Source organism: Schistocerca piceifrons, chromosome 1 (assembly GCF_021461385.2).
Source record: "Schistocerca piceifrons isolate TAMUIC-IGC-003096 chromosome 1, iqSchPice1.1, whole genome shotgun sequence".
Lineage (NCBI taxonomy): Eukaryota > Metazoa > Arthropoda > Insecta > Orthoptera > Acrididae > Schistocerca > Schistocerca piceifrons.
In genome coordinates, this window is record NC_060138.1 from 797886898 (window position 1) to 797910746 (window position 23849).

General features: G+C 44.7%; 1 protein-coding gene across 1 annotated transcript in view; it reads left to right on the plus strand.

The window, feature by feature from the left end:
• The window catches only part of LOC124775162, a 190968-nt gene that overhangs the window by 46988 nt on the left and 120131 nt on the right, over positions 1 to 23849 (plus strand). The window contains exon 3 of the mRNA XM_047250004.1: positions 17252 to 17343. Within this exon, the coding sequence (XP_047105960.1) occupies positions 17252 to 17343 (92 nt within the window). The remainder of the gene's footprint in view (positions 1 to 17251; positions 17344 to 23849) is intronic.

The following is a 23849-nucleotide window of genomic DNA, read 5'->3' on the forward strand; positions in this document are numbered from 1 at the left end:
GAGACTGCCTAGTCTAAGGTTCCATCCGACGGAGAGATCACCATTAAAGGTCTCGCATACTTTTGTATGACATTAAATTCCTGCGGAGACATGTGACCCTACTTCAGTCAGTAGTCATTGATAAAATAGACAATTTGATCGCAAATTTTTGTGGCTTACATGACACACTGAGTAAATCATAAGCTGGTGGACAGAAACTGTAAATTCTAACTTGCTGACCAAAATTGGTGATGTAGGGAAATAATTTGATTATAAGTATATGTTTAGGTGAAGTATTGCCCGTCATTTGACTGCAAGTTTTTATTATTTATTTATTTCACTATCACGAATTCGGCTGCAAAGCCATTTCGATAGCAAGGTGAAAAAAAGTCAGTAAACATCAGACATGTCTGAAATGTCTTCGTAATATTACAAAACGTATGTGAACATATATACCAGTCGTACGTAATCACGATGATTTCATTTGAAAAGTAAATTGTGACGGTGGTGCCCAACGAAGGAAAAAAATCATGAGTGTATTTAATAGTCCCTTGAAATATAGGTTGCTCTCCTAGGGCTTATGAAAGATTTACTTCAAAACACCTACGTTCCTGAGCAACTAAGGTTGTTCAGATTGACACTAGATCACAAAAAAATCACTCTTTCCAAACAGTATCCTTAATTTCGTGTATCTGTAAGATCTTGAGTAATATGCTAAAGGACAGATAAGAGTAGTACATCTCTAAAGTGTATATGGTTTCCGGAAAAATGGCAGCACAATAAACTAGATACCTCTGTTACAGATGTGCTGCTGAACTCCTCTAATAACATGTATATGTTTGCAGCTTTTCTTGTTACAAAGGACCATAGCGCAGTGTTGGTATTTCCGCAACTGGAAGCCTATTTGACTGTTATTCGATGATGTATATTTAGAAAATTCGAAAATTTGTTGTTGTTGAAATATTTAAATTATTTAAGAAAGCAACATGTTGCCAGATGCGGAACTCATCTTCAGGCTATGATGCAATACAAAAAACATTTAGTAAAAGTAGATATAGATATAAGGTTTTTCTTTACAGTGTTGCCATGTGCTGTCGCCATCTGTGGAGAAACGGAACTGTTGCGACCCTTGTCATGGGCTTGCGCTGTGATCAAGATGTCCATTGTAGATTGGGGCTGAGTAATCCAGTGCACGCCCAGAGACATCAGTGATACTGTGGGATCAGTAACAATGTTTATTTATCGTGCAGACTTCACAAAGGTATAAGTGTCTACCTAGCCCCAGTCGGTAGTCGGGTGTGAGCGCATATACCGCGAAAGAGCACTGATGCCTCATCAGTGAGTCGTGACGCCGCTGCCACAGATCAGTGCCACGACAGCGTGCTGTGCTGGTGATGGTGGCGGGGCGAGGTGGCGTTGCCCATGCGGACGTTTTGTGGTGAACCAGTGCGGCTCGAAATTAGGTCTTGATGATAGCCTATGGTGTGCAGACTGAGATCCAGGATAGTGGTTATTGTGAAGACGGCGTCCTAGTCATCCTCCAGACATCGATAAAGACTGAAGCACATGCTCGCGAGTTGGCCGGGAGGCTGTGCGGACACGCCTCGCCTGGTCTCTGCGAAGACAGCAGCTGGCAAATTGTTCACAATGACACAATGGCGGAGGAGGGCTGGCTGCCGACCAGTCTCCTCATCCGCGATGACCGTGCACCCAGCAGCTGCAAAACAGGGCTGTGGTGCGTATTACGTTCGCTGTTTCTCGATACTGCAGAGAGCAAACAAGTAGCAGGCTGTCCATCATCGACCAGCATGTTGTGGTTTCACTGAAACTCAGAAGACTGTCATTCTCTGGTTTTAGCGATGTGGACGGAATGGTACCACGATAGAACGTGTTCTTGAACTCCAGAAGCCTCTCTATTTAATATACCAAACCTGCGCAGTGGCCGAGCGGTTCTAGGCGCTACAGTCTGGAACCGCGCGACCGCTGCGGTCGCAGGTTCTGCCTCGGGCATGGATGTGTGTGATGTCCTTAGGTTAGTTAGGTTTAAGGAGTACTAAGTTCTAGGGGACTGATGACCTCAGAAGTTAAGTCCCATAGTGCTCAGAGCCATTTGAACCACTTTTGCGCCCATGATGCGGTGTCTCTGAGTGTATGAGCGCAAAAAATGGTTCAAATGGCTCTGAGCACTATGGGACTTAACTTCTGAGGTCATCAGTCCCCTAGAACTTAGTACTCCTTAAACCTAACTAACCTAAGGACATCACACACATCCATGCCCGAGGCAGGATTCGAACCTGCGACAGTAGCAGCTGCGCGGTTCCGGACTGAAGCGCCTAGAACCGCTCGGTCACAGCGGCCGGCCGTATGAGTGCATTTGCCTTCGTTTATCGGACCCATCCTTATTTTGGGTCGATGAGCATGGCTCTTTTCTGTCTATGTTTGATTTTGTAGTGGTGCTCGGGCAGTTAACTTACATAGTATTACCTCACAGTGCCTTAAAGAGCACAGCAGCGCTTGCCTTTCCGCCTGCCCCATTCTGAGGTCTTTTGCACTGGCGGTACGCTATGTTGACATATCGAATTGGCACACCAGCCCAGAGCAAACAAACTTTACTCCAAGCTCGCCTGGTAGAACTTTAATAAGATTTTATGTCTGCAAAGAAAAATCATTCTATAGCATAACGGAATGATTAATATAAGGGAATATTTAATTCTTTTGTTAGTAATCCGTTCTGATAACATGCAACACACGTGAACAGCAGACCCGTGCAATTGTTCGCTTATATTTGTAAAATTTGGTTATGTAATATATTGTGTTTCATATTTTATAATGAAGTCAGAGAGATGTCCCGTTTGTATCGTTACGTGACATAACTGTATCCATTGATATGGGCTGTAGCCAGTTAAAAAAATAAACCACGTCTTTGCTTGTGTGGTGTCCAAGTCTCATCTTGACCGAGCATCTCTGGGTTTCCATCGATCGTCATGGAACCAGCTCCGAGCAATTATAGTAATTGGTGGGCAGTGGTTGACCGGTCATACATCAGGATGGCTCCTCGGACGACTTACAAAGAACGCAGCACCTATCTGTCTATATACACTCCTGGAAATGGAAAAAAGAACACATTGACACCGGTGTGTCAGACCCACCATACTTGCTCCGGACACTGCGAGAGGGCTGTACAAGCAATGATCACACGCACGGCACAGCGGACACACCAGGAACCACGGTGTTGGCCGTCGAATGGCGGTAGCTGCGCAGCATTTGTGCACCGCCGCCGTCAGTGTCAGCCAGTTTGCCGTGGCATACGGAGCTCCATCGCAGTCTTTAACACTGGTAGCATGCCGCGACAGCGTGGACGTGAACCGTATGTGCAGTTGACGGACTTTGAGCGAGGGCGTATAGTGGGCATGCGGGAGGCCGGGTGGACGTACCGCCGAATTGCTCAACACGTGGGGCGTGAGGTCTCCACAGTACATCGATGTTGTCGCCAGTGGTCGGCGGAAGGTGCACGTGCCCGTCGACCTGGGACCGGACCGCAGCGACGCACGGATGCACGCCAAGACCGTAGGATCCTACGCAGTGCCGTAGGGGACCGCACCGCCACTTCCCAGCAAATTAGGGACACTGTTGCTCCTGGGGTATCGGCGAGGACCATTCGCAACCGTCTCCATGAAGCTGGGCTGCGGTCCCGCACACCGTTAGGCCGTCTTCCGCTCACGCCCCAACATCGTGCAGCCCGCCTCCAGTGGTGTCGCGACAGTCGTGAATGGAGGGACGAATGGAGACGTGTCGTCTTCAGCGATGAGAGTCGCTTCTGCCTTGGTGCCAATGATGGTCGTATGCGTGTTTGGCGCCGTGCAGGTGAGCGCCACAATCAGGACTGCATACGACCGAGGCACACAGGGCCAACACCCGGCATCATGGTGTGGGGAGCGATCTCCTACACTGGCCGTACACCACTGGTGATCGTCGAGGGGACACTGAATAGTGCACGGTACATCCAAACCGTCATCGAACCCATCGTTCTACCATTCCTAGACCGGCAAGGGAACTTACTGTTCCAACAGGACAATGCACGTCCGCATGTATCCCGTGCCACCCAACGTGCTCTAGAAGGTGTAAGTCAACTACCCTGGCCAGCAAGATCTCCGGATCTGTCCCCCATTGAGCATGTTTGGGACTGGATGAAGCGTCGTCTCACGCGGTCTGCACGTCCAGCACGAACGCTGGTCCAACTGAGGCGCCAGGTGGAAATGGTATGGCAAGCCCTTCCACAGGACTACATCCAGCATCTCTACGATCGTCTCCATGGGAGAATAGCAGCCTGCATTGCTGCGAAAGGTGGATATACACTGTACTAGTGCTGACATTGTGCATGTTCTGTTGCCTGTGTCTATGTGCCTGTGGTTCTGTCAGTGTGATCATGTGATGTATCTGACCCCGGGAATGTGTCAATAAAGTTTCCCCTTCCTGGGACAATGAATTCACGGTGTTCTTATTTCAATTTCCAGGAGTGTACGTCATGGCACTCTCGAGGTAATCTCCCGCCAGGTTGTGCGTCGTCGGCCTTTATATTGCTCTACACGCTGGGCAGCCCGCCACGTGATTCTCCCTCCCACAAAGCATGGCATGGCTCGGTGACTGTGGTGTCTTGCGCACCGAGAGTGTACCCAGGAACAGTGGAGAAGTGTCTCGTTCACTGATTAGTCGCGATGTTGCTTGGAGAGTAGTTCTCGCCGCCAGTTCACCCAGGAACTCGTTGACATTATTGTGGAAAGGAACCACCCGTGTTCTCATCTGTGGCAGCATCATGTGAAGAACACGTGTATTACTGACATCTTAGAGCTACTGTGGCGCCCAAAATCTACAGAGGTGTCCTGAAACTCTTTGTGCGTCATCTCTGTGGTACCACTTTAGCTAAGCTAATTGTGATGGAATGTAATGGCAGACAATACCGGGCTGGTCTGATGAATGAGCACCTGTAGAAGGAGTACGTCATGCATCTAGTGTAGAGAACTGACTCCCCGCATTTGAATATTCTTAAACACCCCTGAGACGCTATAAGCTGATGGATTGCAGCCCTAACACAGCCACCACAGATCCCTGCAGATGGTGCTTTACTAGCATTGAGAGAAGTTCCCACAATCCATAACAAAAGATCTGGTCCACTTCCTGCCGTTGTCCATCCTATAGTGCCACATGAAAATATCAGACGTTCTGTCTGCATCCGGTTGCGGAACGCCAAACATGGTAAGCGCCATTCACCAGTCGTACCTGTGCAGTTCATATCCCTCTTTCTGTGTAACTCACCGCACTGTTGCCACGTCGCATTTTAATGCCCACTTTGTCCTTGTGTTTCGTGTTGTTTCGTGACCTTTCGAAGATTCCTTAAGCTATGGAGGTGAGTGCGTCATTATCTCGAGAACCGTGTTCTCTGTCTCAGCTCTGCCAGTGAATGACCTATTCACCGCCGCCTCCTCGCCAGCCGAAGTCTACCCTGCACCCTGCTCCGCAGAAAACGTAGGTGCTCAGAATGCGAGAAGCGTGTCTGCTCGGTGCTGTAATTAACCGTAATGCCGGTTTCCTGGAGGCGGTAGCGCTGGCACAGAGAGTGTGGGTGTTTCCGTCGTGTGTGGGCGGTCCCAGTACTGTCGGAGGTGATGCTATAGCGCCGTACACTCTGTCCCAAACACAACAAGGCGCACAGGTATAGCCGAAGTAGCGCTGTGGTTAAGACATGTGAAAAAAGAACCCAACATTCCTCCACGCTATTTAATCTAGGGCTTTCGTGGTTTTCTAAATCACTTGAAACAAATACCTTGGCTGCTTCTTTATAAAACGCTAGTACTATTTTCTGATCCATCTTTGTCACAACCGAACTTGAGCCCCGCTATTATCTATCTCTGCTTTGATCAGACGTGAATGATATCTCAGTTTTTGTTGCGCTTGTAGTCAAAATGGTTCAAATGGCCCTAAGCACTATAGGACTTGACATCTGAGGTCATCAGTCCCCTAGACTTAGAACTACTTAAATCTAACTAACCTAAGGACATCACACACATCCATGCCCGAGGCAAGATTCGAACCTGCGACCGTAGTAGCAGCGCGGTTCCGGACTGAAGCGCCTAGAACCATTCGGCCACAGCGGCCGGCGCGATTGTAGTCACGATGTTGTAAACAGTGAATATCCATAAGGGAAAACACAAATGAATTTTCAGAAGATAAATTGATCAAAGACACACGAAAGATTTGGCCAAGACTGGATAGTCTCTGCTTATGGCAACCAGAACAGGTTCGCCCATCTTATGATCACAACAGATTCTCCGTGTGAGGTGGCGCAGTGGTTAGCACTGAAGTCGCATTCGGGAGGACGACGGTTCAAACTCGAGTCCGCCCATCCTGATTTAGGCTTTCTGTTGTTTCCCTAAATCGCTCCAGGCAAATGCCGTGACGGTTTCTTTGAAAGGGCACGGCCGACCTCCTTCCCCATCTTTCCCTAATACTATGGGACACATGACGTCGCTGTTTGGTTCCCTCTCCCAGATCAACCATCAACAGATTTGATAACAGCGGAATGCTCTAATACGACTACAATAAAAATATGTTTCTCGCAAACAGAATATAGTGTTTTCACTAGACTCAGTTTTGCTAATGGGATATAGTACCTTAATTAGCTACCAAAACGTCACTTGACATTATTCGTTTCTGTAGTCTAACTTACGTTTCTTCGTTAAAATAAGAACGAGCGTTGTGAGGGATGTGCTGAACATTTAGTGGAGATAGAGCTCAGGTGCACAGAAATGGCGAAGGGTGGGGTTTCGTTCGCCGTGTTTGCTTTTTAACTATGACGCGTGTCTCCCCACAGTCGTCCTTTTCACTATCACTGTAAATTTTAATCTAAATTCATAATTTGTTTTTAACAATTTTGCTGCATTTCTATTTACTACTACTAGTACCATTTAACATTTTGGGGATCACTTAACACACTCTTCTTCAAGCAATTTTCCTACAGAATTATTTGTTGTGCTAAATAGGTGTTCTTTTCCTATTACAGAAAAAGAGCCAATGATATTCCCTTCTCCTAGATGCTTCAACATTTAAATTTGTCAGATTCTGACGTTGGTGTTATCACCCCAATAACGACTTCAGTTACTTGCACTACTATTAAATCTAGAATTACTATTACTAATACTGCTCGACCCTATTTCTGCTACCACCACCTCACTTTTACTACAGCAGCTATTACTGCTCTGGACTGCGGTCTGTGGATGGCTTATTCCCTTCAATGTTATAAGGCCGTTATTAGTTTCTCTGTGCGTGCTGCACAAGAATAGCTACGATGTACGATCCAGTAGTCCTTTCATGCTCACAGATGGAGAAGAATCAGTCACTGAGTACAATGGCTTCAGTTAAATAATACACCCACCCAACACTTCCCCTGCCATAACAGCTTCCCTCTCCTCCACACCACTGTCGCCATCCTAACCTAAGCAACTGCCAGGATGAGCGGACGGATATTATTTTATGGATTTTTTTCCTCCCATTTCAAATCAGTAAAGCGCATAGTTTCGTTCTGTTTTTGTGTGTGGAAGAGATTCAGATCACTTAAATTTACAGAAAGATGAGAAAGTTCTGGAATATCAGAAGCTTTGGATGGAAATAATATATTGCTGTTAACGACGAGCAATACAGTATCAGATCAGAAGTAGCCAGACATCTATTAGCAGTCTCACCAATACCCAGGAAAGGAAATAAGAGTAACATGCTGAATTACAGACATATCACTAACGTCGACTTGCAGTAGAATTTTGGATCGTATATTGTTCTCCACTTTACCTCTGAAGATATCTCTCACAGTCAGAGAGGAAACGTTAGGAGAAAGTTTTATACATCGGCTTGTTAGATCGGAAGTTTTAAATGATGTCAGTATCAGCCGTGAAAGATTACACCATGTGATCATATATAGTGTTCCAACAAAATGAATTACCCTGAATGTAACGATCTATTGACACATAGTGAGCACGGATTTAGAAAATATCGTTCTTGTGAAATACAGCTAGCTCTTTATTCGCACGACATAACGAGTGCCATCGACAGGGGATCTCAAAATGATTCAATATTTCCAGATTCCCAGAAGGCTTTTGACACCATTCCTCTCACGAGACGTCTAATCAAATTGCATATCTATGGAGTATCGCTTTACTGGTGGGACTGGATGCGTCATATCCTCTCAGAAAGGTCATTACCCGCAGTAATCGAAGAAGAATCATCGACTAAAACAGATGTGATATCCGGGCGTTTCCGAAGGAAGTGTAGTAGGTCGTCTTCTGTTCCTAACGATTTAGGTTGTTTGATGACGATGCTGTCATTTACCGTCTGGTAAATAAGTACAACACCAATTGCAAACTGACATAGACACAATAACAGGATGGTGCAAGAAATAGCGAGCGTCTCTCAATATGGAAAAGTTTGAGGTCATGCAAATGAGTCCAAAAATGAGATTCACTATGTGATCAAAACTATCCAGACACCCCAAAATCACACGCTTTTCATATTAGGTGCGTTGTACTGCCACTTATTGCCAGGTGCTCCATACCAGTGACCTCAGTAGTCATTAGACATCTTGAGAGAGCAGAATGGGGCGCTCCGAGGTATTCACGGTCTTCGAACGTGGTCAGGTGATTGGGTGTCGCTTGTGTTATACGTCTGTACGCGAGATTCCCACGCTCCTAAACATCCCTAGATCCACTGTTACCGATGTGGTAGTGAAGTGGAAACGTGAAGGGACACGTACAACACAAAGGCGTACAGGCCGACCTGACAGAGACTGCCGGCAGTTGAAAAGGGTTGTAATGTGTAACAATCAGACATCTATCCAGACCATCACACAGTAATTCAAAAATGCATCAGGATCCACTGCAAGCACTATGACAATAGGGTGGGAGGTAAGAAAACTTGGATTTCATGGTCGAGCGGTTGCTCTTGAGCCACACATTACGCCGGTAAATGCAAAACGACGCCTCGCTTGGCGTAAGGAGCGTAAACGTTGGTCGATAGAACAGTGGAAAATGGTTGTGTGGAGTGACGAATCACAGTAAACGACGTGGCGATCCGATGGCAGGATGTGGATATGGCGAATGTCCGGTGAACGTCATCTGCCAGCGTGTGTAGCGCCAACAGTAAAATTCGGAGGCGGTGGTGTTATGGTGTAATCGTGTTTTTCATGTAGGGGGCTTGCACTCCTTGTTGTTTTGTGAGGAACTATCACAGCACATGCCTACACTGATGTTTTAAGTACCTTCTTGCTTTCCACTATTGAAGAAAATTCGGGGATGGGGACTGTATCTTTCAACACGATCGAGGACTTGTTCATAATGCACGGCCTATGGCGGAGTGGTTACACGACAATAAGATCCCTGTAATGGACTGGCCTGCACAGAGTCCTGACCTCAATTCTATAGAACACCTTTGGGATGTTTTGGAACGCCGACTACGTGCCAGGCCTCACCGACCGACGTCGATACCTCTCCTCAGAGCAGCACTCCGTGAAGAATGGGCTGCCATTCCCCAAGAAACCTTCCAGCATCTGACTGAACGTATGCCTCCGAGAGTGGAAGCTGTCATCAAGGCTAAGGGTGGTCCAGCACCAAATTGAATTGCAGCATTACCGATAGAGGGCGCCACGAACTTGTAAGTCATTTTCAGCCAGCTGTCCGGATACTTTTGATCGCATAGTGTATGTTAAATTTCGATCGCTCAATAAATCACACGAATTTAAAGGCTGCCAGTTCGGCTAAATACTTAGAAATTATAGTTAAGAACAACTTAAGTTGGAGCGATCACATAGCTAGATAATGTTGTGGGGAAGACAAATTAAAGACTGCGATTGACACTTAGAAGCCTCCACTACGCTTGTTCGTCCTCTGCTAGAGCGGTGTGGGCTCCGCATCAGATAGCATTGACCGAAGACACCGAGAAATGTCGATGAAGGGTAACTCGATTTATATTATCCCGAAATAGGGGAAGAGCTTCTTGGATATGATAAACGAGAAGAGATGGCAGTTTTTAAAACAAAGAAGTTTTACGTTGCGGCGAGATCTTTTCACGAAATTTCAGTCACAAACTTCCTCCTTTGAATGTGTAAATATTTTATTATCGCCAGCCTAAATAGGGAGAAATGTCCAAAACAAAATAAGAGAATTCAGAGCTCGTATGGAAACATTCAAGGGTTGGTTCTTCCCACGTACTGTTACAGAGTGGAACTTTAGAAAAATAGTGTGAAGGTGGTTCGAAGAACCCTCTGCCAGGCACTTATGTGTGAATTGTAGAGTAGTCATGTAGATGTAAATGTAGATGAGATGGCTTCTCAGTTGCAGCAGTGGCGGCACACACAAGCAGTGGCGGACAGCAAGGAGTTTGTATAAGGGGGGTTTAAAAAGAAACGAGCCGGAGTCTGGACTGCACAAACCGGTGACAGGAGGGTAATATCGTGGTGCGTGAAACGAGGTGTGGTTCCGACCACAGCGTGGTAGGTCACAGCCCGTCACAAGAGGGCACGCGTGCACGTCGCGTTACTATACAGAGCTAGCAGCAGCATGCATTAATCTTCCAACGCTGCCAGTCGCATTGCAAACAGTGACATGGAGGAGTCAACAGGAGAGCAAAGAGGCGTCGTTCGTTATCTGACAACGGAAGGAGTAGGAGGAACGGACATTAATCGACGAATGTCACAAGTGTACGGCGATCACTGCATGTCCCTTGCAGCCGGCCGAAATGGCCGTGCGGTTAAAGGCGCTGCAGTCTGGAACCGCAAGACCGCTACGGTCGCAGTTCGAATCCTGCCTCGGGCATGGATGTTTGTGATGTCCTTAGGTTAGTTAGGTTTAACTAGTCTAAGTTCTAGGGGAATAATGACCTCAGCAGTTGAGTCCCATAGTGCTCAGAGCCATGTCCCTTGCAAGGGTCAAGGGGCGGCACAAGCTCTTCAGGGAAGGACGAGTGTCGTTAGCCCATGATGCAAGGTCTGGAGCACCACACTGCATTACCAATGACACCGTACAGCCGGAGGATGCACCCATTGCCCAGGACCGCCGTGGTCGGATTGAGCGTCGGAAGTATTCACAACTTTATGAAGGAACGACTGCACATGCGTTAAGTGCGTGCCCAATGGTTGCCCCACAGTCTTCAACCACACCTGTGGCCCACTGTCTTGCTCATCTGCAGTGCTATGCTCGGGAAGGGAATGCGTTCCTGGCACTAGTGGTGGCTAAAGATGAGTCATGGTGTCATCACTTAAAACCAGAATCAAAATGACGAAGTCTACAGTGAAAGCATCCAGGGTCACTACCACCAAAAAAAGCCAAGGCCATCCACATGAGTGCAGGAAAGGTTTTCCTGACGTTCTTCTTTGATCAATATTACCCCCGTCTGATTCACTTCCTGCAGCACGGGACAACAGTGAATGTCCAGCGCTACTCGCAAAGCTTGACCACCCTTCGCCAAGCGATCAAATCAACACGACCAGGCAATCTCACCCATGGAGCCATTCTGCTCCACGACAATGCAAAGCCTCATACGGCCAACACAGTAGCGGCACTCCTGCATAAATTCAAATGCAAGGTTCTCGGCCACCCTCAATACAGTCTGGACCTCTCTCCCTGCGATTACGCCATTTTTGGTCCCCTTGAAAAGGCTCTGAGAGGCAAACGATTCAACTCGGACGACGACGTCCAGCTGTATGTATGGAACTGGTTAACATCGCAGCCCCGAGAATTTTACGAGACAGCCATTCATCACCTTGTGTCACAGTGGGACAAGTGTCTCAACAGCCACAGCCAATACTTCTAACAAACAGGTACTGGTTTCTGTAATTATGCCCCCGGCTCGTTTCTTTTTGAACGCCCCTTATAGAATGAAGGCTTTCACGACCAGTTGACATAGCTACTAGTAAACCTTCCGAGATGTGAGGTCGTGGTCCAAGAAACTCTTCTGTTCCTGACGTTTCGTCCAGGACTGCACTGGACATCCTCAGAGGCGCTCATCAGCTGAGTCTTGCCGACTCAAAGGAGGAGCGTCCCTGAAGATGTCCAGCGCAGTTCTGGACGAAACGTCAGGAACAGAAGAGTTTCTTGGACCACGACCTCACATCCCGAAAGGTTTACTAGCAGCAAGGACTTTGCCTGAATGGACGATGGGGGCAGAACGGCTGCACAGCCGGGGTTCGAACTGTAGACCTGCAGGGTAGGAAGCTGTCAGCAGCTGAAGTAGGCCCACTGCTGGCCCGCCTGTCCGAGGCCACCAACTCCATAACATCGGACTCGGCGCAACCAGCAGCAGAGTCCGGACGTTGTACACTGGCTGACCCATGTAGACTCGTAGAACATCGCAGGTAGCCTCTCGAGACTGGTGGCTGAAAAATGACGGGTATTTACACGGACTTAGCGAGTCTGTGATTTGCTAGAGCACTGGTTTCTACCACATGAGCCATAACAAAACCATGGCTTGAATGTGAAGCAATCAAGTCACCAATGCTGCAGTGGTAGTGCCTTTCTGCTGCATCGCCACCTTCTCTGTACTCCACTGTTGGCTCTGTATATGATGGCAGGTAAAGCACTCCAGGTATGAGCTAAACCAAACCTTTCCATCGGATTGCCACATGCTATAAATTGGTTCATCACTCCAAATCTCACGTTTACAGCCATCCAGTGTCGAGTGACATCACCCTTCACAACACCTCAAGCGTCGATTAACACTTTGCCGACCGGCGACTCCACAGTGGTGTCGTGAGCATAGTATCGCGCAGTGCCCGGTGACAGCACTTTAGTACCTTTTTCCTTGTGTTGGTGGTTTGTTTAGGTAACAATAAGTTACACATGACAACAAGTTTTTTGTTTTTATCAGTACTTGCGCACTATCATCATGAGAGTCGAAAGAGACGATACGATTATTTGCGATGAATGCGCGGACGTCTTGTCGGACGTTCCGGACGACTTGATCGATTGGGAAGAAGACACTGGATATCCAAAAAATGAAAGTGAAGTAGAATCGTCGGAAGATAGTGAAATACGTCCAAGAAGAATTCGGCGAACTGATTCGGATGAATCAGACGAAGAAGACAGACTGTGATTTACTGAGGATCAATAATAAAATTTGAAGGATCTCCGGGTCCTCACATATTTCCCAAAGATACACAGAGCGTCGTGGATACCGTAGAATTATATGTTGGGAACGATCTATCTGAATATATTAGCAATGAAAGCAACAAGTATTACAGTCAAAATTGCAATAGAAGGAACCTGGATTTTTAAAAACGCCAAATTTGTCGACGTTACGGGACCCGAACTTAGAAAATGGTTTGGGCTTGCTATCCTTATGCGAATTGTAAAAAAAGCAAGGATCGATGATTATTGGTCGACGAATCCGTTGATAGACACACCAATATTTCGCAAAATGATGTCCCGCAACTAATCAGACAAATATTATCATTTTCACATTTTTCAGACAACGACAATAAGCCGGATAATGCCGGTCAGCTTTTCAAAGTGCAACTCGTAATTGATTATTTTTCCAAAAGTTTAAAGAAACTTTTAGTCTAAATCAAAACATCTCAGTTGATGGAGGAATGATACCGTGGCGTGGACAGTTAAATTTTACAGTTTACAATCCGTCGAAAATTACGAAATACGGCATACTCATTCGTATGCTGTGTGATTCGAGTACGGGATATATTTCCTCATTCAAGATATATTCCGGCGCTGGACAGCCTTTAGCAAAAACAGTGATGGAACTATTGACACCTTCTTACGGAAAGTGGCATCATCTCTACAAGGATAATTATTATAACAGTGTAGAACTTGCAGAGAAGTTATTTGAAAATACGGCAAAATAGAGGACTTCCGGAAAAATCGGAAAAATTAAAGCGCGCAAAAGGCAACGTGTTTGAAGCTTGTCATCAACGGAAAGGTGACAAGCGGCCGGCGACAAGCCAAGTAATCCGAATTGGCGCTGCCGGGGCCAAGTTAATAAATTTGTACGAGACGTGCGGACGGAAAAGTGTTGAGACTGAATCCAGAAATGTGTGGTTTATGAGGAGCTGCTCGACCACTGTACCTTATACCTTTAAACTGCCTACGCACAGTAATTGTGATAACTAGACTGGTGGTAGCACTCTGGAAATAACGAGTGATTCCTTGCACTGAGTTCACGCGACTTTTTACTACCACCCTCTGCAACGGTCGACGGCCCTGCTCGTCAGTACGCGAAGAGTGGCTGATCTTAGTTCAGCTGTGATTGTTCATTCCCGTTCCCACCTCACAGTCGCATCACCAAACGTCTACTTGGGCAGCTTTAGAAAGGATGCAATATTGATGATGGACCTATTGTTCAGGTGACATCCAGTGATTGGTCCACTTCGGAGACGCGGAGCTCGGCTATCACCCCATTCAGCTGTTCCTGCTTCTCTACTGACGATACAATACTCATACAATGCTCCACGCATCCTTTTATACTGGCAGGTCCCCCAATCATGACATCCAGTGGTAAATTCAGCATTACATATGAATGGCGGGATACTTTTGGTCAGACAGTGCAAATGTGCCCCATCGTTGCAATACATACGATATTGCAGTGCCTTTGTTGTTCCGAATTACGATGCAATGTTACTTCGGACGGGCGAACACTGTAACATCGTATTTATCCGCCGACACCGATCAAGTGAATTTCCAGTAGTGTCTCCCCTGTACGAATGTACAAGTGCAGTGCGTAAACATATGGTTGACGACATATGGAAGTTTCGGTCTGGCCGTGAGTGGTGTTCGGATAGCCAAATCGTAAGGCGACCGCTCGCGATGAGCAGGAAATCCATGTCTAAGTCCCGGTCCGCCACAAATTTTCACTGTCGTCACTGTCATCATTCCATTATACAGCAGACGGTTATCGATACCCGCAACTGGGAATACATTTAATGTGTATAATTACAAAAAGCCATATCGAACCATAGATTAATCGAAAATGGCTCTGAGCACTAGGGGACTTAACATCTGAGGTCATCAGTCCCATAGAACGTAGAACTACTTAAATCTAAGTAACCTAAGGACATCATACACATCCATCCCCGAAGCAGGATTCGAACCTGCGACCGTAGCGGTCGCGCGGTTCCAGACTGAAGCGCCTAGAGCCGCTCGGTCACAACGGACGGCGGATTAATCGAATGAATGTTGGAAACAATACCTCGAGACTACGGTTTACATTAAACAGTCAATAAGTTTCTTTCTTGCCTTTTAAAGCACTTTTTTAAATTTTTAATTAAGTGTCTCAATCTTTAAACGATGTAAAGTTGAAAAATAACTTTTGGATTTGATGTTTCCAGTAATGACGTTCTGGTTTCCAAAATGCCATACTAAAACAGGGATAGCTAGATTCAAAGCACAACGAGTGTGAGAGTTGTTTTGGGATAAAGAGCTTCGTACTACAAGGCGCTTTTATATCACCACTTCACCTTACTTTCTTCAGAGACGTAGTCTTGGTTGACGACTGTATTCTCCCACACTGAGTTGTAGCAGCTCAATATTGCGGACTTGGATCTTTGCGATATCAGTGCACGTTTCTAAGAGAATTAATTTATAAGAGACACTTTATCTAGAATTGGATTACGCGTTTAAAATAACTTTCTCTAAATGATTTTCGAACGAAGGAGCAACGTGTGCAGTGAAGTACACTACTGGCCGTTAAAATTGCTACACCACGAAGATGACGTGCTACAGACGCGAAATTTAACCGACAGGAAGAAGAAAGCTCTGATATGCAAATTATTAGCTTTTCAGAGCATTCACACAAGTTTGGCGCCGGTGGCGACACCTACAACGTGCTGACATGAGGAAAGTTTCCAACAGATTTCTCATACACAAAGAGCAGTTGACCGGCGTCGCCTGGCGAAACGTTGTTGTGATGCCTCGTGTAAGGAGGAGATATGAGTACCGCCACGTTTCCGACTTTGATAAAGGTCGAATTGCAGCCTATCGCGATTGCGGTTTATCGTATCGCGTCATTGCTGCTCGCGTTGGTCGAGATCGAATGACTGTTACCAAGATATGGAATCGGTGGGTTCAGGAAGGTAATACGGAACGCCGTGCTGGATCCCAACGGCCTCGTATCACTAGCAGTCGAGATGACAGGCATCTTACCCGCACGGCTGTAACGGTTCGTGCAGCCACGTCTCGATCCCTGAGTGAACAGATGGGGACGTTTGCAAGACAACAGCCATCTGCACGAACAGTTCGATGACGTTTGCAGCAGCATGGACTATCAGTTCGGAGACCATGGCTGCGGTTACACTTGACGCTGCATCACAGACAGGAGCGCCTGCGATGATATACTCAACGACGAACCTGGGTGCACGAATGGCAAAACGTCATTTTTTCGGATGAATCCAGTTTCTGTTTACAGCATCATGATTGTCGCATCCTTGTTTGGCGACATCACGATGAACGCACATTGGAAGCGTGTATTCGTCATCGCCATACTGGCGTATCACCCGGCGTGATGGCATGGGGTGTCATTGATGACACGTCTCGGTCACCTCTTGTTCGCATTGACGGCACATTGAACACTGGACGTTACATTTCAGATGTGTCACTACTCGTGGCTCTACCCTTCATTCGATCCCTGCGAAACCCTACATTTCAGCAGGATAATGCACTACCACATGTTGCTGGTCCTGTACGGAATGCTACCCTGGCCAACACATTCTCCAGATCCCTCACCAACTGAAAACGTCTGGTCAATGGTGGCCGAGCAACTGGCTCCCCACAATACGTCAGTCACTACTCTTGATGAACTGTGGTATCGTGTTGAAGCTCCATGGGCAGCTGTACCTGTACACGCCATCCAAGTTCTGTTTGACTCAATGCCCAGGCGTATCAAGGCCGTTATTACGGCCAGAGGTGGTTGTTGTGGGTACTGATTTCTCAGGATCTATGCACCCATATTGCGTGAAAATGTGATCACATGTCAGTTCTAGTATAATATATTTGTCCAATGAATACCCGATTATCATCTGCATTTCTTCTTGGTGTAGCAATTTTAATGGCCAGTAGTTTAATAGAAGAACTTTACGATTCTTGGAACATGGCTTTTATGTGTATACAATAATGGGAAAGGAGAAAAATTCCTATTACAGTTTATTTGAGACTTGGGTTGCGGCGTTTTAGACTAGTGCCACAACATTAAGTCTGTTGTTCCAGACGAGTTATAATTTGTTTCGTGTTTCCAGAGCCATCACTGGAGAGTCTGAGATCCTGGAGCGTATTCTGAACCCCACCAAGTACGACCGCAACGTGAGGCCGCCAGCAGAAAACGGCACAGGTAAGCAGACTACTCAGTGACGCGTGGCGCAGGCCAGCTTCCCAGCTTCTGTTGTTCATAACAGACTATAAGGAACCATCATAGTGAGCTCGAGAGGCTTTTCAGCATCGCTAGCAATACAAATTACGTCTTATTCTAGCCGACCACTATGGAAGTCATTCACAAACTTATTCGGTACTTTACATCCTGGGAAACGGTACGAAAATTTCATCTTAAGAATATCAAGAAGTTGCTTTATTTATTCTGCTTTTTGTTAACTGCTTGTTTACCCAAGCAGTTTCCTTACATTCGACATAAACCTTCGGTACACCAGTTTCTAATAGAAGAACGCATGGGCGTAAAATACAAACAACAGATTTCGATCTAAGTTGGTTCTGTGGCTACTAATTATGAATCTGTCATACTGCGGGTCTCACATTCAAGTTAAGGCAGCATTTACTGAGTTTAATATGTTCGATGTCTTTACGCAGCTCTAACTTGTTACATTGATGTGCGAGTATGTGGAACGCAGACTGTAAGAAACCTGACGAATCGAGGTGGCCTTTCCAATAATTCATACTTCAAATATCTTATTTATCCCACTATTAAGGACATATGCATTTTACCTGCTTTTCTTTTTCAATACTGGTATATTCTCACGTATTTTAGTTTTGTAGTGAGTTTTATAGTACTCGCCCGTTATTGTGTTACCCGTTACCAGGTAGCTGATGACAAAAACTTTTTCTTATCTCAGAAAACACTGACCATAACCTTTCACGCAGATGAAATAAGCTTCGCTTCCTCTTTGCGGCGAATCACCCGCTTCCACCTACCACTTTACTTGTTTTTGCCGTTTTTGCTTGAAACAGTGACCTCACCTCCCATGTAAATAACAAATTGTCCCTTAAAATCGGAATGATTCTTTGTAAAACCAGTCAAACGTTACTTAGGATTCCATTTTCCCCTGTTGTTTTGTCCAGAATTTAATTAATGTGGAATCTATTTTGAAAGAACATTCTTACAGTTAATACTAACGTAAGAGCTTCTATTATGGCTATGGGGTAAGCAATTTCAGATACCTTTAATTGTCGATCTTCCAGTACTAGACTGTAAACTTTCCCGAAGTTTTCATCTTTGGGTGAAAGCATGAGAAGATATTCTTGACATGCATCACTCTCTAGGAACGTACGGCAGCGTACGAACTCTGCCGCCATCTTATTTACTGAAATGAATGTGCCGTTTCTTTACAAACATTCACCATCACCTTGTGTATAATTATCATTAGCGACAAACCATCCGCACCGAAGTATTTTATGTCGTCACAGTATTTCAGTATATTAGTTTGAACGAAACATGCGCAACAGGATTATTCTAAAACTCGTATAAACTTAGTGTTCTACAGATCTGGCTCACTTTATTTGACAACAAAAGAGAAACAAAATTCACCGATTTCAGAGATATTTCTGTGCCACGTTACGATCTAATCACGCAGACCTGTTCTGTATAAAACGTATTAGTACATGTTGTGCAATATATGTCTGTGTGTTTGCAATTTTGTTCTCCAGTCATTGACCAACACGCAATGCACCTTAATCATTCTTTGTTACACTGTGATGCTGATTCCCTACTGCTTCATAATTTATACATTTTTTTCCGCTTTTCTGCTGGGGATGTCAACATTTTTGTTCACTGGGCATCAGTCTGTAATCAAAATTGTAAATGTACTAACATCCAGTATCACTGAAAAGAATATATATGGGCACTGTAATTTCCCCTATCCCCATTTTAAACAAAACAATGTTCTTGGCTAGTAAGTGTAGCACTAAAAGTTAAAGAAGTAAATAAGTAGCTGTCACTAGTCGATCACCTAAGCGTTATTCTTTCCGGAACTCTTCATCTATGCCTAGAATTCACTCAACATTTAAAAAAAAGCTTCTTGGTTACTTAGAACCACTTTAATAATACAAGTATCGATAGTGATTGACTCTGTGTAGCTAACGAATATTGAAATTATGGGGTTTCATAGCGTTGCTAAGGTTCACACTGACTACTTAAAACTAAAACTGAAATAATGTGTTAGTAACGAACACTGAAAAAAAAACAAATATCCCTGCTTTGCACTGACTTATGATGTAAGTCATATATATTTTTTTCTGATTAACAAGATTCTAACAGTCACTAAGACTGAAAACATACTTCAAAGTGTGCCAAATCATCTGGACACACAATCTTCTTAGCACACTTAATAACTGTGTAACAATCTATAGACTAAAATGAGTGTTTATAATATAACTGTTAATTAGCATCACTATTCCTAAACTTGTAGTCGACCAGAGATTTTCCACATGTCATTTAGTTACTGATATTTTCTACATTCTCATTACAGTACACTCTCTCTCCTTTTATCTCTTTAGTTATCTCACCACAACTTTCCTTTCTTTAATCATGTTAGGATTATAACCAATTAACATATGCAGGTATGCTGAAGGCACTTCCAGTTATTTTTTGGCTGACAAGCTATCGAAATCTGATACTTGTACTTCTTGTAATTAAAAGTATTTATTGCTCTTGCGTTTGATCAATACCAGAGAGAGAGAGAGAAATCCATTTTACATGTCATTTTTCTGTGTCTCTTCCCTCTCTTTTTGATCGTTCACTCCATATAGAATTTCAAGTTCCTTTCATAGGTATTAATGTTACCAACATTCACCAGTACAATCGTGCACTGGACACTTTACCTATCTACTTAAGTAAACCCAAATTACGCCACACAAAGCAACATGCTCTCTCTGGATCCAAAAGCAGTTTACAAAACAGAACTACGACGTTAACATTTGTACATTCAGATTTACAATTTACTCCCGAAAACTTGGTACAGCTACTTTTGCATATAGTTACAAAAACGTCATCTCTGGATGACGATAAATTACATTACTGGACATTAAATTGCTGCACCAAGAAGAAATGCAGATGATAAACGGGTATTCATTGGGCAGATATATTGTACTAGAACTGACAAGTGATTATATTTTCACGCTAGTTGGGTGCATAGATCCTGAGAAACCAGTATCCAGAACAACCACCTCTGGCCGTAATAACGGCCTTGATACGCCTGGGCATTGAGTCAAACAGAGCTTGGGTGGCGTGTACAGGTACAGCTGCCCATGCGGCTTCAACACGATACCACAGTTCATCAAGAGTAGTGACTGGCGTATTGTGACGAGCCAGTTGCTCGGCCACCATTGACCAGACGTTTTCAATTGGTGAGAGATCTGGAGAATGTGCTGGCCAGGGCAGCAGTCGAACATTTCCTGTATCCAGAAAGGCCCGTACAGGACCTGCAACATGTGGTCGTTCATTATCCTGCTGAAATGTAGGGTTTCGCAGGGATCGAATGAAGGGCAGAGCCACGGGTCGTCACACATCTGAAATGTAACGTCCACTGCTCAAAGTGCCGTCAGTGCGAACAAGAGGTGACCGAGACGTGTAACCAATGGCACCCCATACCATCACGCCGGGTGATACGCCGGTATGGCGATGACGAATACACTCTTCCAATGTGCGTTCACCGCGATGTCATCAAACACGGATGCGACCATCATGATGCTGTAAACAGAACCTGGATTCATCCGAAAAAATGACGTTTTGCCATTCGTGCACCCAGGTTCGTCGTTGAGTACATCACTGCAGGCGCCCCTGTCTGTGATGCAGCGTCAAGGGTAACCGCAGTCATGGTTTCCGAGCTGATAGTCCATGCTGCTGCAAACGTCGTCGAACTGTTCGTGCAGATGGTTGTTGTCTTGCTAACGTCCCCATCTGTTGACTCAAGGATCGAGACGTGGCTGCACGATCCGTTACAACCATGCGGATAAGATGCCTGTCATCTGGACTGCTAGTGATACGAGGCCGTTGGGATCCAGCACAATGTTCCGTATTACCTTCCTGAATCCACCGATTCCATATTCTGCTAACAATCATTTGATCTCGACCAACGCGAGCATTTATGTCGCGATACGATGAACCGCAATCGCGATAGGCTACAATCCTACCTTTATAAAAGTCGGAAACGTGATGGTACGCATTTCTCCTCCTTACACGAGGCATCACAACAACGTTTCACCAGACAACGCCGGTCAACTGCTGTTTGTGTATGAGAAGTCAGTTGGAAACTTTACTCATGTCAGCACTTTGTAGGTGTCGCCACCGACGCCAACCTTGTGTGAATGCTCTGAAAAGCTAATAATTTGCGTATCTAACATCTTCTCCCTGTCGGTAAAATTTCGCGTTTGTAGCACGTCTTCTTCGTGGTTTAGCAATTTTAATGGCCAGTATTGTAATGTAATGGTAACGACTACTGGTAATTCCGCCTGGCGTGTGCTAGTGTTCTATAGAAACAACAGATAACGCTGCCGCGTTCTCACAACTGCTCACCAATGATACGATAACTATAATGTTCTTTTCTTCCAACTGCCCGCCCCCTCTCGCTCACTCTGAACAATCTATGAATCATATCTTTAAGGAATAAAAAGTGCTCCCCATTGAACCTTAAAAGAGTTCAAAGCCCATGTCAGACCCACACTCATTGCTAAGATTAGAAGATGGAGGGAGAATCCCAAATAGTTTTGTCGGCAACGCCGTAGTCGAGGTCGCTTGCCAATGACTTGTTTTCTGCTCTGTCCACAATGTATGAATCTTCATTATGAAGATGGCCGCTCTGGGTGCTTGTGGAATGAAGTAATATGAATATGCTTCTGTTATGGCTAAGGAAAGAAGGAAATGTAGAGAAAACAAAAGGTAGCAGGTGGCGTACGCCTCTAGAATAGTACGAAAGAGGCCGTCGAACTTAGTTGCTACATCGTATGGTGGAATCACGAGATCAGGTACCAGCAACTGTACGCCGCTAACTGTTCTTTCTTTCATGTCAAATTCTGGCTATTCTAATAACAGCACACAGTACTGTTGTTACAGTTATTTGTTAAGTTTCTCTTGCTTGTATTTAAGTGTTTACACTGAAAAATTTCATGTGCTTTTATCAGTGCGTACGTAATAACTGTCGAGTCATAAGTTACTTGTTTTACCTAAGTTTGTAATTGATAGTGTACTGCGGCATTCATGTGATCCTAAGATTGCGATGAACACTGTTGAACAGCAAATTTACCTACGATTACGACGTAAAACGAAGAATTTATATAGAAAGGCAAGCTTTCAGGAAACCGCTCAACGTTGTTCTGAGAAAAATCTATAGAAATGAAACATCCATCCTTTTTTACTAGTTCCGGAAGTTCTATTAGACATTCAGCCTGGAACAGAGCTACCTATTAGAGGACACGGGGATCAAAAGAACGAAAAATATAAAATACTGAACTCTTTCTTGAGATGTTGCTTTTCAGAGCAAAATCGAGATATACTCAGCTCTAGTATCATCGCTAAGATCAGTCTAAGAAAAGCGTTATTGGGATCTGAAAGCAAATGAAATCAATAAAATTCAACAGGGATCTTGCGCACGGTGGAATTTCTACCAAGTAAATACACATATATTACAGCTGAATTAACTCTGCCCTTAATCATATTTTATCGCAAATCCTTTGAATAGGAAATTTATTACAATGACCAGAAAAGGACACAGATCACAGTGGTGAATAACAAGCAGCGAATCAGACAAAATCTGAATTGAAATTTACGCATTAGCCCATTAACACGACAAATTTTACAGTTAAATTTGTTGATCATAAAATTAAATGTCAGCTAATATTCTCATCTCACATAATTATCTTCGAGAAAGCAACTCTTCCAAGCTTCAACACTTAAATTAAACATCACAAAATATTAGTTGACAATGATTATCGTTAAAGGCAAATACAGACCGCGAAAAATGTGATTCTCCAACTTTAAACATATGTCGTCTATGTTAACAAGCTCCTGCTCCTGGTTTACAGGTATATAATTATAAAGAGTATAGGCACACAGAGAATTCCTCCCAGTACACAGAATAAGGGTAGTGTAGTACATGCGTCTTATACCGCAAATCTTTAATAGGTAATGGTTTAAGTCGGCTTGACGCGTCGGTTCATTTAGATGTTATTCATCACGGTACAGAAATTCGATGGGTGGTGTATCACTTTACTAAGGTCTTGAATTGATAAAAAGTATATCTCCCCAGCTTTAATATAAGACTTACGTGTGTGATGTATGTCATGGTGTCTGCGCTAACAAAGGTAATCTACAGTACGTTTGTCAGTCTACTTTCTGTTTACGGTTCCGTACATTAGTCGGTAAAAACAGGATCCTTAGAGCATCGGTTTGTTGTCCGTCTGCCTGCCTGTCTATCTGTTCGGCTGTTAACAACCCTTTTTATCAGGAACGGATAAAGGTGTCAAGTTGAAATACATGTCACATACTACAGTTGATGGTCCCTGGGCGGCGTAAAAAATTCTATCTTTCAAGTCAATTCGGTGAAAAGATACAGTCGCTCACGTTGCATATTCAGATAATGGCGTACTCAATCAACAAAACCTGCATGGCACTTC